At 37.8% G+C, this 17,280-nt stretch overlaps 1 protein-coding gene across 1 annotated transcript in view; it reads left to right on the top strand.

Moving 5' to 3' along the window:
- LOC126285299 (solute carrier family 15 member 4-like) overlaps positions 1–16,577 on the top strand; it is a 60,319-nt gene extending 43,742 nt beyond the window's left edge. Inside the window, exons 6-8 of the mRNA XM_049984590.1 lie at positions 9,112–9,193; positions 9,282–9,400; positions 13,570–16,577. Of these exons, the coding sequence (XP_049840547.1) occupies positions 9,112–9,193; positions 9,282–9,400; positions 13,570–13,865 (497 nt within the window). The 3' untranslated portion in view covers positions 13,866–16,577. The remainder of the gene's footprint in view (positions 1–9,111; positions 9,194–9,281; positions 9,401–13,569) is intronic.
- Positions 16,578–17,280: the final 703 nt, after the last annotated feature.

Genomic DNA, 17,280 nt, shown 5'->3' with positions numbered 1-17,280 from the left:
ATTGATTTGCATGATGTATTTCTGTTAGTAATTTCTATGTGCTTATGCTTATTGGTTGTTTATGCGACAAAGTATACATGTTTATCAGTGCATGCACCACAAGATTTGTTTTCCTGGTGTCACTTTCCACTCTCCCTGAGTCAGCATGTAGCTCTTAAAATGGTGTAGTATTTTATTAGGTTGATTCCCTGATGTGACAGGCTCTAGATTTTAGGGGCCTTAATTTTTACACATGGATGTACAGACCATTGCTGACACAATTCATGTTGAAATAACTTTACTGACTGATTCCTAATGTGAAGTTTATGAGTACTACTTGTCCTATGTTGGTATATATCATGTTGTTTGTGACATGCCTGCACTTGCTGTAGATGTAGTTTCTGTTTTACACGTAATATTGGTCCATTGTGTTTTGATTGCAAGTTGTGTTATTGCACTGTATCCAGGTTTCTTGTCCTTCTGAGAAAGACAAATTTAAATCTGTTGAACCTGTGCTAAAGGTTAATTGAAAACCACCATTTATTGCAACTGGTTGGCTGTCTGTTACACATGCTAAGCCAAGTAATTCCAGTCATAATCTGCTAGTGCCCAGACATCCAATAATATGCATACGAGTCAATTCCTCACTCAAGGCACCACAGAAGTACCCAACGTTCCACAAAATAAGAGCAACTATCTAATTACCTCTGTGAGCGCTTTCAGATAGCTATCAGAACAACTTGGATGAAATAGGATAATTTGTGGTACAATCAATTACATCAGTGACTACCACAGAATGAAGACTTGGCTACTACAGTTCCTTCCACGTAAACCATTCATTATTATTTCTGCACAGAAAATACTATTAATCAATAAAAATCTCCCTTGGGAGAACTAAACAATTCGTAGGAGCAAACACTATCAGCTGAATCTACTCAAAGTTGGTCATATATCTGTCTTAGGAGGAAAAAATCTTGCAGCCACACCAGTTCATGGTAGTATTCAAAAAATTATACTTACCGAACCTGTAAGTCTGCTTATCAGAAAGTCTGATCCCACCATGGGCAATGACCTGTTGTCTTTTGCTGAACTGACTCCTATGCAGCTCGTATGTGGACTGCTTATTCTTCTCAAGTAAAAGTCATTTGGAACCATCATTGTGAACAAACAAGTAATGCCACCTTGACTTTTGAGAACAATTTCATTGTCATTCTCAGCCTTCGGGGAGCTTGCGTGGTGGCCAGCTACTCTGCAGTGTTGTTACATCTCTGCTGTCTGGCTGCCTCACTTCATGCATGAATCTCCTTTTGGGTTCCAACAAACCAAGTCTTTAAAACATTGTTACAACAAACATACACAATATATAACACACACATTTTTACATACATAAATCTTGTTGCCAGATCTGTATGAAATCAGATGCTGAACAAGAGTAGAGGCAAACTTACACTGTGCCCATGACACAGCTCAATATGCCCATGAAAGAAAAAAAAAATCAGCTTTCGTATAATCATAGTTCAAAAACTGTGGTCTACTTGTTCATGAGAGATTCTTCACAACATAGTTTACTGGATCTTGTACAAACAATTTTTACACACAATTTGCTGTGGAGTATTGTGTTGTGATACATATTGGTATTCAAAGAGCAGCATCATAATTTGAACAGAGTCAAGGTGTTTCTTTTCAGCACAGAATTAAAATGAACTAAAAATGGTGAATGTCAGAAATGAATCATGATTAGGTTGGCTACAAGGAAGACACATCTCATTGTTATTGAGGTGCAAGTTCAGTGAAACTGCTTTGGACCTATCATGGCTTGCAGTGGTTACAGGAAAGGAATTAAGAAATATTGATTCATCTACTTCTATACTCTGCAAGCCACTGTGAAATGCATGGCAATGGGTATGTCCCACTGTCCCATTTATTAGGATTTCTTCCCGCCACATTCATGGATGTATTGCTGGAAGAATGATTGTTTGATTGCCTATATGTGTGGTGTAATTATTGTAATCTTGTCCTCTTGATCCCTATGTGAGTGATATGTAGGGAGTTGTGGTATATTCTTAGAGTCTGAATGGTGGTTCTTGAAACTTTGTCAGCAAACTCTCTCAGGATAGTTTAAATCTATCTTCAAGAGCCTCAGTTCAGTTTCTTCAGCATCTCTGTGGCACTCTGCCATGGGTCAAACAAACCTGTGGCCATTCGTGCTGCTCTCCTCTGTATATCTTTAATCTTCTTTGTTAGTCCTGTTTGGTATGGGTTCCCCACAGTTGAGCAATATTCGAGAATGAGTCACATGAGTTATTTGTAAGCAGTTTCCTAAACTGAAGTCTACCATCTGCTTTACCCACAGTAGAGTCTACATTATCACTCCATTTCATATCCCTACAGAGCCTTACACCCAGATATTTGTATGAGTTTGCTGATTCCGAATGTGAGTCATTGGTACTATAGTCATAGTTGACACCATTTTTCTTTTTGTGAAGTGCACAGTTGTACATTCCTGAACATTTAAAGCAAGTTCCCAATCTTTGCACCCCTTTGAAATATTATCAAGATCTGACTGAATATTTATGCAACTTCTTGTGGCCAATACTCACTGAATTTTGGTTTCCTTGCAAGGCCCATATTAATTATTACTACCAAAAAATTAGAAAATATCTTCAGTTTTTTTTTTCCATAAGCCACTTCCTCCAATCACTCTGGGCTCTTAACGTATTTTGACTCTTTTGTTTGATTATTAGTGATCCAGCATATCATTTATCTTGGTTAGTCTTGATCTTATTATGTACATTTGCATATACAGTAAGAGTCAGTTATTTGTATGGACTGCGAATCATAATAACCACCCCATGATATAAAAAAGTCACTTTTACAATTATAGTATATCTGTTCATGAGGAATATATCAGCATGCTGACCATTTACATAATTTCTTAATTTTTTGATGCATACAGTGTTCCACACACAACTCTGTTCAGTATCTCCTTCTCCCTCTATCCCTGTACCACTCCCACTCCCTCTCCCACACATCTTCCCCTGTCCTACTGCCCATCTGCATAAGATCTCCATCCTGCCATCTCCTGAATGTCTTCTGTGTCACAAGATTAGTTTGATATTGAACAAAGAGCATTTAAAAGAGTGTACAACATTAAATGCTTGTAATTTGGACTTAACAACACTGTGTAGGGAAGCAAGAAGGCAAATGACTATTAGTGGCAGAACATTAAAATAACATTGAGAATAGCCTTGAATATAATACTTGCATCTTTACCAAAGATAGCAATTTCTGCTTCTTTACATATATGATGATGATGATGATGATGATGATGATGATAGATCATTTATATATAACAAAAACAAGAGCAGACACAAAACCAATGCCTGTGGTATAGCTGTAGTGTTACCTTGTAGTGGGATAGAATGAAAAACATTTACTAGCAAGACCTCTGGTGCCATAATATTTGAGCTTCTTTAGGAGAGTACTGTGAAGTGTACAATCACATACTTTTGTCAAGTCACAGAAAATGCAAGCTGATGATATTTGTTATTTTCAGTTCACAAATCATATAATACAGAATTTAAAACAGCATATTCTGTGAATAAACCATTTTGAAATCGAAATTGGTAATGACTAAGTAGTTAATTCGTAAAAGGAAATATATTATAATTCTTGCACACAGTATTATGAAAAGGAAAATTGCTACTCTCCATATAGCAGAGATACTGAGTCGCAGATAGGCACAACAAAAAGACTCTCACAATTAAAGCTTTCAGACATTAAGGCCTTCATCAGCAATAGAAAACAGAGATTCATACACAACTCACACACATGACTGTAGTCCCAGGCAATTCAAACCACACTGCAAACAGCAGCACCAGTGCATGGTGGGAGTGGCAACTGGGTGGGGGTAGGGCTGGGGCAGGGTGGGGGAGGGATGGTATGGTGGGGGTAGTATACAGTGAAGTTCTGTAGTTTAGATGTTGGTCAGGGAGAGGGGGAGGGGGAGTAGTGGAAATGGAGAGAAATAAAAAGACTGGATGAGATGGTGGAATGATGGCTGTGTAGTGATGGAATGCAAACAGGGGAGGGGCTGGATGGGAGAGGATAGTGACTAATGGAAGTTGAGACCAGGAGGGTAACGGGTATGTAGGATGTATTGCAAGGAAAGTTCCCACCTGTGCAGTTCAGAAAATCTGGTGTTGATGGGAAGGAACCATATGGGACAGGCTGTGAAACAGTCATTGAAATGAAGGATATCATGTTTGGCAGCGTGTTCAGCAACCGATTGATCCACCTGTTTCTTGGCCACAGTTTGTCGGTGGCCATTCATGTAGACATACAGCTTCTTGGTTGTCATGCCTACATAGAATGCAGCACAGTGGTTGCAGCATAGCTTGTAGATCACATGACTGGTTGCACAGATAGCCCTGCCTTTGATGGGTTAGGTGATGTTAGTGACTGGACTGGAGTAGGTGGTGGTGGTGGGAAGATGTATGGGACAGGCCTTGCATTTAGGTCTGTTACAAGGGTATGAGACGTGAGGAAAGGGATTGAGAGCAGGGGTTGTGTAAGGATGGACGAGTATATTTTGTGGGTTCAATGGATGGGGGAATACCACTGTGGGAGGGGTGGGAAGGGTAGTGGGCAAGACATTTCTCATTTCAGAACATGGCGAGAGGTAATCGAAATCCTGGCAGCAAATGCATTTCAGTTTCTCCAGTCCTGGGGGTACTGAGTTACAAGGGAATTAGGAGGATAGTTAAATAATTAGATATAATTATCCTCCCAACGTTGTACAAAAAAAAAAAAAAAAAAAAAAAAAAAACTCCTGTGTCTTATCTTTGTTGGGAGGATAATTATATTATATATAATTATCCTCCCAACCTTGTACAAAAATAAAATCTCCCATACCTTATTGCTCCAGTCTCCCACCACCTCCAAAGTCCCACCTTCCAGCCACAGAGGAGCATTTCCCTCATAACTCAGTATTCTTCTGGAGTGGAGAAACTGAATTATATTCTTCGCCAGGGTTTTGATTACCTCTCGTTGTGCCTTGAAATAAGAAATGTTCTGCCCTCTATCCTACCCACGCCTCCCATAGTGGTATTGCGCCGTCCACCGAACCTACACATTATAGCCGTCCATCCTTACACAACCCCTGCTCACAATCCCTTACCTCATGGCTCATACCCCAGTAATAGACCTAAATGCAAGCTCTGCCCCATAAATCCTCCCACCACCACCTACTTCAATCCAGTCACTAACATCTCCTATCCCATCAAATGCAGGGCAACCTGTGAAACCAGTCGTGTGATGTACAAGCTAAAATACAACCACTGTTCTGCATTCTATGTAGGCATGACAAGCAACAAGCTGTCTGTCAACATGAATGACAACCGACAAACTGTGGCCAAGAAGCAAGTGGACAACCCTGTTGCTGAACAAGCAGCCAAACATGACTATTTCACAGCCTGTCCTATATGGATCCTTCCCACCAACACAAACATTTCTTAATTGTGCAGGTGGGAACTTTCCCTGCAATACAACTTACATTCTCGTAACCCTCCTGGCCACAAACTTCATTAATCACTGTCCTCACCCATCCATCCCCTTCCCTGTTCCCATTCCAGCACTATAAAGCCATCATTCCACCATCACACCCAGTCTTTTTATTTCTCTCCTTTTCCACTACTCCCTCCCTCCACCCCCACCCCCCTACCTCTCCCTGGCCCTCTGTCTAAACTGCAGCACTTCACTGTGTGCCACCCCCGTCATACTATCCTTCTCTCTCCTCACCCCAGCCTCCTCCTTATCCCCACCCAGTCGCGACTCCCATCATGCCCTGGTGCTGTTGCTCGCAGTGTGGTTTCATTTGCCTGAGACTGCAGTCGTGTGTGTGTGTGTGTGTGTGTGTGTGTGTGTGTGTCTGCCATCTGTTGTTGACAAAGACCTTAATGGACTAAAGTTATAATTGTGAGAGTCTTTTTGTTGAGCCTATCTGTGACTCAGCATCTCTGCTGTATGGCGAGTAGCAACTTTTCTTTTCATTATATTTTAAATTCCATCCTGGATTTTCCATTGTTGAATTCTTGCATGCACAATCTTTTGCAGTTGGGAGTTGGATCATGTGGTGCTTTTACACTAGAAATTCTGTATAATGGGTGCTGGGTAGGAAAGTAATCAGCCACACATCCTCCAGATTTACATCTGTTGTCTTGGTGTCTTAGGCAGTCACTGTGACTCAAAAGACTGCACTGCATTATGACATGTTTCAGTACCCAAATAATTTTACAAATGTTCTATCAGTTGGTACTTTATTGCTAACATTTCACTACATTACTTCTTTTCTTTATCATTTATCAAAGCATTCAACTGTATGCAAATCAGGTGCAATGTTGGAATAGTCCATTTCTCCTTCTGAAGTAGAATCATTGATTACTTACTACAGGATACTGTAAACATCGAATTTCGTCATCTCAGAATTGTAGCAGCGCATGAGCTGTGGACCAAAAGAACTAAGGTAGCCACTGAAAGTAACATGAGACTCAACAGAAGACAGCACATTCAACATATGGTTGTGAACTAAAGATAGTACAGAATCCAGTAACAAGATGATAGCAAAATGTTGACGTCTTTCCTTCTTCAGTCTAGATATTTCTGGATAGATTACATTAAGCACAATGGCAGCTATGTGCTCTCTGGAGCAGGGAAAAAGAGATTATATGGCTCTTGCTGTTTTCAGTGAAGGAATATATGTTTCCCTTGACCAGAGGTTTTAGGTAACTTTCTACTCAATCTCTCACTATTCTGGTTCTGTTGACATATTTCCCCCTTTTGCTGGATTCACAGAACTCCGTTTCTGAAGGCCACTGTATCTATCTCATTTCATTTACTTTTGATCTTATATGAAATTAGGAGTACATTCAGAGACTCACCGAGAGAGAATATTTTTGTGTGGCAATAAGAGCCTTGAGGGGTAAATTATGGATATTGTCATTTAGACATATTGTCCCGAGCAGATGAGAGTTATGGTGGAAGTGATAAGAATACCATAGAAATTATAACTAACTTACCTTAAAGGTTAGTAATAAGAGGCTGAGGATTGCTTAGAAACTAATGGCTTTGTATTTCTCTTTTAATATAGGAAAAAAAGTACACAGAACAAAATTATGATCTTCAGACAGACTGTTCACCTTTCAGTATAATCTCCACCCTTTTCATCTGTTTTTATCCTGGTTCAAAACAAGGTATTAATGCTGCATCATATATATGTGTGCCAGAGTTTCTTTTAGTAGGCTAAACAGAAGAAGACTGAATGGACCATACTGTCCCAAAGTTGTATTACTTCAGCAGTGCTCTTATATTGCCATACAAAAGCATTGGAGTGTTGCATTACACACAGACATAAAGATTACTCAGTTTGTGCCTGGTGTTACAAAATATCAATGTCTATATGTATCACGCAGTTAACAATGGCATGTGATCAGGTGCTTGGTGCCCCATTGTATACTCAACTTTTGTTGGCTGTGACATTCATCCTGTATTTTCCATACAATGATAAACTCACCTTCTTACTAAGCTGATACATCATGTAGCATCCTATAATACTCTTCAACCTTTTGTGAACAGGCATTGAGGTCTTACCTTCACCATTCAGACATTGTTGCTGTCTGTTGTTTGGTATTCATGTCAGTACAAGCCATTTTCACAAACATTACAGTGCTGCCAGCTGTTGATGGAATACATTCATCTTTCCAAGGAAAGTAGGTTATTTGCATGTTCCATGCAAATCGTGTATCTTCATCGCTCATTTCTGTGCACAATAAAGCTGAGTGCTGGACAGTGTAAGATATTTCTCCTTTTAGTATTGAATTCTTCAATGTTATTGTTGTTTCTGAACTGAGGTACACACAAAATTGCATAATTGGGTAAATGTACTTAACACAGTCATGACATGTGCCCAACAGTTTAAAGAGCTGTATGCAAGAGATACTTGATTGGACACCACAAATTGTTCTGATTACATACTTCTGTGTAATGAACATTTTCGTTGCCAATTAAGAGTAGCCCAAAACGTGATGCCACAAGACATTAGTCCGTATACATGGAAAAAGTAAATCAGCTGAGGTCTAATATTGTTCATAATGGAAACTAGCAGAGCTTAGAATCATAAGATGATTGTAACACATTTTCTGCTTTGCGGTCTTATCAACACTCAAGAACTTGTAATTTATGTTGGATCTAATGACGCTTTCCCTCGTGAAGTATTTTTTGCAGTGTCATCACATCCTTTGTTATAATCAATGGCACATATTGTGTTTTATTTACATTCAGAGATAGTTGATGTCAACAACAATAGCTGCCCCAATATCAATCCCTGCAGTACAACTTGTGATTATTCCCCACTTTAAAGATTCTGTTTTATTATTTATATTGTCTGATTTCTTAATGTGGCACTCTGCATCTTTTAGTTAAGCAGGATGAAAAACATTTACCAGGAAGAGCCTTGACATTGTAATATTAGCTTTTGTAGGAGAGTACCATAAACTACACAGTCAAATGCTTTCGATGACGATGGAATAGAGACACGAAAGTCAAATTTGTTATATTACTACAATATTTTACATGATGTGAAATAAGAGGCAGTACTTTCTGACTACCTCTCACAGATAGATGTTTATATAATATCATATATTGTGTGACAAATAAGTGTTTTATCATGAAATAATTTAAAGAGTGAAGGCTTCCCATCCCCTCCCCCCCCCCCCCCCCCCCACACACACACACAAACACAACCTATCTGGTGATGTAAGTCGTCATTCTTATGTGCCTTTCAATGACTCAGCACCTCAACTCTGGTCATTTGTTACCTTTATACCTTAAATTATTTACATTCCATTACCATCTTTTATTATTAAAAACAAGCTATCGTCCCTGGAAACCTGAAATACTTTATTTCTATATGATTTTTCTGTTGTTTGTGTTACTGTGTTCTGTTTTAACAGTTAATGGGCTGTCATTGCTTAAAGAAATACTAATGTAATGTTCGTCTTTGAATTTGAATGACATTAAAATTTTTACATAGCATATAATTAAGAAATGAAATCTCTCTCTGTGTTATGTAACCAGGTCTAGGAATGGGATTCAGTTTTTCTGCAGCCATAGCAGCAGGTGTCCTGGAATATTTTTCGCTAAAACGCTGGCAACAGGGGTAAATACATTCAAAAAATATGTCTATATTTGATATGTCATTCATGCAAAATGTCTGGAAAAAAATACACAAATTTCCGTATTTGCAGGCATGCCATTCAACAAGTTATACACAACACTACGTACAACGCAAGTGACATATCTTTGTTGTGGCAGATCCCACAGTACTGCCTAGTTGGCAGTGCTGAAGTCTTTGCAGGTGTTGCAGGTATGAGTACCTTTCACTTAATATTTACATTTGCTTTTTAGTATAAGAGGCATTTAGAAGACAGAAATACTGGTGTGGAGAAAATTGCAGTTAAAATACAGTTAGCAGATAAATTTTCGGGAATATTTAAAAACATTTTGGGGCTGTGTTTTTATTTTTCATCATTAATCTTTAGATTGGTTGGCAGCTTTCTGTGTATGTTACAAATGAACTCTTTCATTTGAGTATACTTTTTACTCTCACATTATTTGTAACTTGTTTTAAAAATACTAATTGGGGTCTTCATGTTTTATTTTCTTGTGTTGTTTCTTCTAAAATGTGCTTTTGTTTGTCTAATTAATGAGCAAGATGGCACAGGGATAAGACATTGGACTTGTATATTCAAGATAACTGCTCAAATCTACATTCGGCCATGCTGATTTGGGTTTTCAAACAATGGAAAATCCAGGATGGAATGTAACAATATTATGAGTAGGAAAATTGCCACTCACCATATAATTGAGATGCTGAGTCACAGATAGACACAACAAAAGACTCTCACAATTGTAGCTTTTGGCCGTTAGGCCTTTGTCAACAATAGACAGATTGTCTTTGTTGACGAAGGCCTTAACGGCCTAAAGCTATAACTTTGAGTCTTTTTGTTGTGCCTGTCTTTGACTCAGCATCTACACTATATGGTGGGTAGCAACTTTCCTTCTCATAATACTGATTTGGGTTTTCTGTGATTTATATAAATAACACAGGGAGAGTGCCGGGAATGCCAACTTCTTCATCTCAGAGTAACACTTTCACCCTTCATCCTCAATTATTTGTTAGTTGTATTTCAATCTCTCTTTTCCCCTGCAGTTTTTACCAGATTGAATAACCAATGATAATGTTTTATGACTCGGGATGTGGAATGGCAGAAGCTTGAACATGGTAGGGAAGCTAGAAAATCTGAAAAGGGAAATTCAAAGGCTCAATCTAGACATAGAATGATCAGTGAAGTGAAATGGAAAGAAGAAAAGGATTTCTAGTCAGAGGAACGTAGGATAATATCAACAACAGCAGAAAATTGTATAATGGGAGTAGGATTCATTATGAGTAGGAAGGTAAGGCAGAGAGTGTGTTATTGTGAATAACTCAGTGACATTCTATCGGAATTGACTGCAAACCAACATCAACAACGATAGTTCATAAATACATGCAGACGTCGCAAGCTGAAGATGAAGAGATAGAGAGAGAAAGCATACGAGAATATTGAAAGGGTAAACGGTACATAAAAGGATATGAAATTCTAAGAGCCATTGGGAACTGGAATGCAGTTGTACGAGGAGTAGTGGAAGAAATGGTTACAGGAAAATATGGACTTGGGACAGAGAATGAGAGAGTTCTGTAATAAATTTCAGCTAGTAATAGCAAAGACTCTGTTCAAGAATCACAAGAGGAGGTGATACATGGGAAGATTTCAGTTAGACTGCATCAAGATCAGACAGATTTTGAAATCAGGTACTGGATTGTAAGGCATACCCAGGAGCAGATATTGGCTCAACTCACAATGTAGTAGTTATGGAGAGAAGGCTGTAGTTTAAGAGATTAGCCAGGAAGAATCAATATGCAAAGAAGTGGCATACAGAAGTACTTAGGAATGATGAGATACGCATGAAGTTTTCTTAGGCTATAGAAACAGCAATAGGGAATAGCTCAGCAGGCAGTACAGTTGAAGAGAAATGGACATCTCTAAATAGGGCAATCACAGAAGTTGGAAAGAAAAACATAGGTACAAGAAAGGTAACAGAAGTAATACTTCAGTTGATAGATGAAGGGAGGAAGCACAAAAAAGTTCAGGGAAAGTCATGAATACAGAAGTGCAAGCTGCTAAGGAATGAAATATATTGGAAGTGCAGGGAAACAAAGTCAAAATGGCTGCATGAAAAATGTGAAGAAATCGAAAAAGAAATGATTGTCAGAAGGACTGACTCAGCATATAGATAGGTTAAAACAACTTTTGGTGAAATTAAAAGCTAGGGTGCAATGGGAATTCCTCTATTAAATGCAGAGGAGAGAGTGGATAGGTGGAAAGAGTACATTGAAGGTCCCTATGAAGGGGAAAATGTGTCTCCTGTGATAGAAGAAGAAACGGAAGTCAATTTAAAAGAGATAGGGGATCCAGTATTAGAGTCAGAATTTAAGAGAGTTTTGGAGGACTTAAGATCAAATAAGGCAGAAGGGATAGACAACATTCCATTAGAATTTCTAATATCATTGAGGGAAGTGCCAACAAAATGACTCTCCACATTGGTATGTAGAGCATATGAGCCTGGCGGCATACCATCTTACTTTTGGAAAAATATCATCCACACAGTTCCGAAGTCTGCAGGAGCTGAGAAGTGTGATAATTATTGCACAATCAGCTTAACAGCTCATGCATCCAAGTTGCTGACAAGAATAATATACAGTAGAATGGAAAACAAAATTATGGATGTGTTAGATAACAATCAGTTTGGGTTTAGGAAAGGCAAAGGCAACAGAGAAGCAATTCTGACATTGCAGTTGATAACGGAAGAAAGACTAAAGAAAACTCAAGACATGTTCATAGAATTTTTTGATCTGAAAAAAGCATTTGACAAGGTAAAATGGTGCAAGATGTTCGAAATTCTGAGAAAAATAGGTCTATGCTGCAGGGAGAGGTGGTTAATATACAATATCTACAAGAGCCAAGATGGATAATAAGAGTGGACGACCAAGAACTAAGAGCTGAGGTTAAAAAGGGTGTAAGACAGATATGTAGTCTTTTGCCCCAACTGTTCAATATGAACATTGAAGAAGCAGTGATGGAAATAAAATAAAGGTTACGGAGTGGGATTAAAATTCATGGTGAAAGGATATCAGTGATGTGATTTGCTGATGACATTGCCACCCTGAGAGAAAGTGAAGAAGAATTACATGATCTGATGAATCTAATGAGTACAGAACATGGATTGAGAGTAAATTTAAGAAAAATGAAAGTAATGAGAATCAGCAGAAATGGTAACAGCAAGAAACTTAACATCAGAATTGGTGGTTATGAAGTAGATGAAGTTGAGAAATTCTACTACCTAGGCAGCAAAATAACCAATGACGGGTGAAGCAAGGTGGACATCAAAAGCAGACTAGCAGAGGCAAAAAGGGCAAGATGAGTCTTCTGGTATCAAACATAGGCCTTACTTTGCGGAATAAATATCTGAGAATATACGTTTGGAGCACAGCATTGCATGGTAGTTGACTGTAGGAAAACTGAAACAGAGGAGAATCAAAGCACTTGAGATATGGTGCTACAGATGAATTTTGAAAATAGGTGGGCCGATCAGGTAAGGAATGAGGAGGTTCTGTGCAGAATCAGGGAGGAAAGGAGTATGTGGAAAACAGTGAAAAGGAGAAGGGGCAGGATGATAGGACATCTCTTAAGGCATCAGGGAATCACTTCCATGATACTAGAGGGAGCTGTGGAGAGCAGACACTATAGAGGATGACAGGGATTGGACTACGTCCAACAAATAATTGAGGATGTAGAATGAGATTTTCACTCTTCAGCAGAGTGTGCGCTGATATGAAACTTCTTGGCAGATTAAAACTGTGGACAGGACCGAGACTCGAACTCAGGATCTTTGTCTTACACAGGCAAGTGCTCTACCATCTGAGCTACCCAACCATGTCTCAGGACCTGTCCTCACAGCTTCAGTTCTGCCAGTACCTCATCTCCTATCTTTCAATTGAGGATGTAGGTTGCAAGTGGTACTCTGAGATGAAGAGGTTGGCACAGGAGAGGAATTCGGGGGCCGCATCAAACCAGTCAGAAGACTGATGACCCCTCCCCTACCCCCCCCCCCCCTTCCAAAAAAAATCCTTAATATGAAGGAATTCACACTTTTTCATCTATGCTGTACATGCTTCAACTTCAGAATCACAGCACTTGCACAGTGGTCAAAAGTGTGAATTTTCTTTTACATTCTCTGCAACTCGATGTACCACTATGCATTAAATAGTTATAGCTGTTTGTAATCACTATACTAATTTTGCATTGCCCTTTGTTTCAAATAAAATATGTTCATTTCACCTGCCTCATAGCCTCATAATATGTAGTTAATGCTTTGCAAGTTTCTCCGTTTTATCATAAAATAAAAGTAACTGATATTATAATGATTCATTAGGTCTCGAGTTCGCCTATTCAGCAGCTCCACGGCCACTGCAAGGTGTTGCCATGGGCTTGTTCTCTGCAACGGAAGGAGTGAATTCTCTCCTGGGAACTGCTCTCATCTCAGCTCTCTCTCCAGTCTGGATCCGCCAGGATGCACAACATTTCCAAGGCCACCTCGATTATTACTTCTTCCTGTTGGCTGGTATCCAGGGTGTGGCATTAACTGCATATGTGGTGTGGCTTATAGTTAGGTCCAGACACAGTTCTGATTCTGCCAGTGGAAGCTCAATTTACAGTCCACCACCTTAAGTGTCGTGAACGAAAGACTTGTTCAGAGTATAGAGTACAGTACACTTGCTGCATTTCTAATGTACTCCTATGGAGTAATAAAAAGTTGAACACTCCTGCTGTGGACCACATTCATGCCGCTTTGAAGTCATTCGTCAGAATATGAAGCTTTTATTGGAGCATTTAATTGCTAAAAAATCAGATAATCTTGCACAGATCTCAAGGAATACAAGGACATAAAGACTGTTAATTGCAATAATCTGTTATCTGCAACATAGGCACATAAAGTCTAAAAACCATATTTTACAATACTTAAGCCACAAAAATAATAAAAAGCTTTTGTCTGGTCTCGGAATGATCTCTCAGTCTGACAGAGAATGACAAACTTTCCTTGAGAAGGGCTGTGCCATAAATGTACCATAAACTTTCTTTTATTAATCAAAATTTCATGTTTTTTATGGGCTCTTTGATGGTTAATTTATTGCAATGTATAAATTGTTAAAGATAAAAGTGAAGTGTTTGTATTGAAATGTACCTAAGAAAATTATGCTTTATGCTGGCCAGTTTTATTTCTCCAATAATGAATGTTTTGTTGTAATGCACATTCCTTGTCCCTTAATTATGTACGTTATCTCTCTTTGAAACTTTATCTTAAAAAGAATTTAGAAGCAAGATTTTGCTCCCCTTCTATGATGGAGGCTTCTGCTGCTGCTATAGAAATATCTTACCACATTTTCTGTAATAATTTGTTTAATTTTATAGACATTCTTGTATATTTGTGAATAATTAAGACTGATGTGTCAGTGTTTTAGGACCAATATTTTACTTTGACATACACCTGGTCTTATTTGGTGCTCGTCAAAGATGTTTTTAATGTATTAGAAACAGTTGTGATTGTCAACATCCCAGTTGCTTGAGCCAACAGTAAATTTAAGTCTCGAAATTCCACACCACATTTTTTAATACATGCAGAAAAGTATCCAGTAATGGGCAGATAGAATGTAATTCAAATTGTCAAACCATAAGTGACATTGTGTGTACTACATTCCTCTTCAAACATCAAATTCTCAAAAGTCAACATATATAAATCACAGATATATGCATGATAACATTCGAAAATTGAAATTTATCCAATTAACAGTGTGGAAAAGATGATGTGTGATTTTTGACTGAGTTGAAAGGTCAGTAAGTAAACCAGGTGCCATTTAAGATGTGAATCGTAGAGATTCTTAGAAAAGAGTAGGTAATGAGAAAGAATCCTCACAAAGCAGTAGGTTGCTGTAAATTTAAAAGTTCAGAATGTGTTCTACAGATAAATAAATCACATAAAGCTGCTTAGCCTATTTTGTGAGTAGTAATTGTTCAGTATCCCGAGTGAAGTCTTGCAGATATAACAAGTATTTTATTGGCAATTTGATCTTATTGCAGAGTAATATTGCTTTTAAATTTATTTGGCTAAATATGATGAAACACTGAAATTTAATTATGTAACTTAGTACAAACAATAGGAGAGATGATAACAGCTTTCAGCGAATGAAGCACACTTATTTCTAGCATGTGTAGATTAAGTTCTGAATCTTGCTTAACAGCTCCTGGTTGTGCAATCTAAAACTAAGTTATTCTTATTAACTGATTTGCCCTAAAATCAAATAATTATCTAATTTATCTTGGTGTATGTGGTGCACTTCTGTTGAATAAAGTTTAGGTTCTCACATTTTTATGAACTTTTGCTGTTGTAATAACTTGTGAAATGCATTATTCAGAAGACTTTCTGCCTTCTAATGCTATCTCTTATATGCTGACTGCTCATTTCTTATATCCTGTGACTTTGTCTGTTTGCTATTCAGATGGGTGTATGGGGAAATAATATCATGTTTTAGTGCATTCGGTTATTGCAAAAAAAATAGTAGTAAAAGAAAATGAAGTGTTAACAAACCAGGGAAAGTTTATTTTTCCTATAAAAAGTGGTAGTTGAGCATTTATTAGGTAAAGAAAGAACAAATGCTGAATCCTTAATACTCAATCAATTACTCCTGTTGTGCTGTCAATCCTTTTTTGTTGCTGCATGTTGACCCTTGATCTGACTGAGCGGATATTATACATTCTGAGACTCATTTATCCCCTTTAAAGGGAGGAAAATGTTTCTCATGACTACTGTTACTTTTGCTATGTGTTAAGAGACAAATCTTAGCCATTGTTATTTTGTTAAATATAATGCCTCATTTCACAGTTGGTATTGATATTTAAAGTATGTGTCTTTATAGGAATTACAAAATGTTTTCACAGGCTTTATTATTTCCTTTGAATCTTTCTTTTATTGTTGGTGATGTGGAATTTTAACCTGAAAGACTTAATTGTTAATCCATACATCAATTTATGCTTAAATTTTCTTGAAGGTTATGGACTGAACTTTTATGTAACTCATCTTGAGCTTCTGTTAAAATAGAGCTAGTGTAGAGTAGCTCATGACTGTGATAAAACTAGTCGTTATTGTGCCATGATAAAATAAGGCTTCTATACTGTACAGTGCAATGAGTTCTTTTTGTGATTGAACTTACTGAATATTGTATGTTTTATAATGAGAAACCTCCACTGTTCTGTATTGAAATGCACCTTTGTAACTTTTTTTACTTTATTTTCATTATCATGTAAGTTACATAAGAGATATTGTTTTTCTGCCTGTATTGACAATGGCATCAAATAAATTTTGAGAATGCTCCTTGCTTGTTAAAATTTGTGTAATTTCATTGAATGTTATGCCTGTCTTTTTAACATTATGATTGAATATTTAAATAATGAGACATAAGTAATACCCAGTACTTAAATAATGGAAACTCCTGGTTGGAATGTCAACAATATAGGGAAGTATATAGATTGATAGTCAGCCTAAAGATGACACATTCATTTGCAGAAACGCACAACAAAAAGATTGTTACATATTTAACTTTTGGTCAACGCGTTTTTCACTAAAGGAAACACACTCTCACTCACTCACTCTCATACAAGCAAGCCCACCTCATGCATACATGACCACCATCCCTGACAGCTCGGACTGGTATCTGTCACCTTTACAGTGAGTACCAAACCAAAATTTTCTTATATTGTTGACCAGTACTTAAATTTCAGGAGACGAATGAGTAGTGTTGCTAGAGACAAATAAAAGGGGAAGTTAAACACACCTAGCTTTCAAAACTATAGTTTTGTGTCATTACTTGTATTTTTATGTGTATGTGTTGGCAGTGTGCAGTATCTTGCCACCTGAATATAAGTGATGATCATCAATTCTGCCTCATAATTTATGTGTACATATCACCACATACTATTTTGTCCTTTAGATAAGTGGTATTATGTGCTCATAGTTTTCCATTTATGGTGTCCCGTTAGTTAATTTTTAAGCTCCCTATCCAAATTATCGTGGACGATTCGGGTGTTAGGA

Source organism: Schistocerca gregaria, chromosome 8, assembly GCF_023897955.1.
Source record: "Schistocerca gregaria isolate iqSchGreg1 chromosome 8, iqSchGreg1.2, whole genome shotgun sequence".
Classification (NCBI taxonomy): Eukaryota; Metazoa; Arthropoda; class Insecta; order Orthoptera; family Acrididae; genus Schistocerca; species Schistocerca gregaria.
Note: the sequence above shows the minus strand (reverse complement) of the source record. Positions and strands in the feature narration are given on the sequence as shown.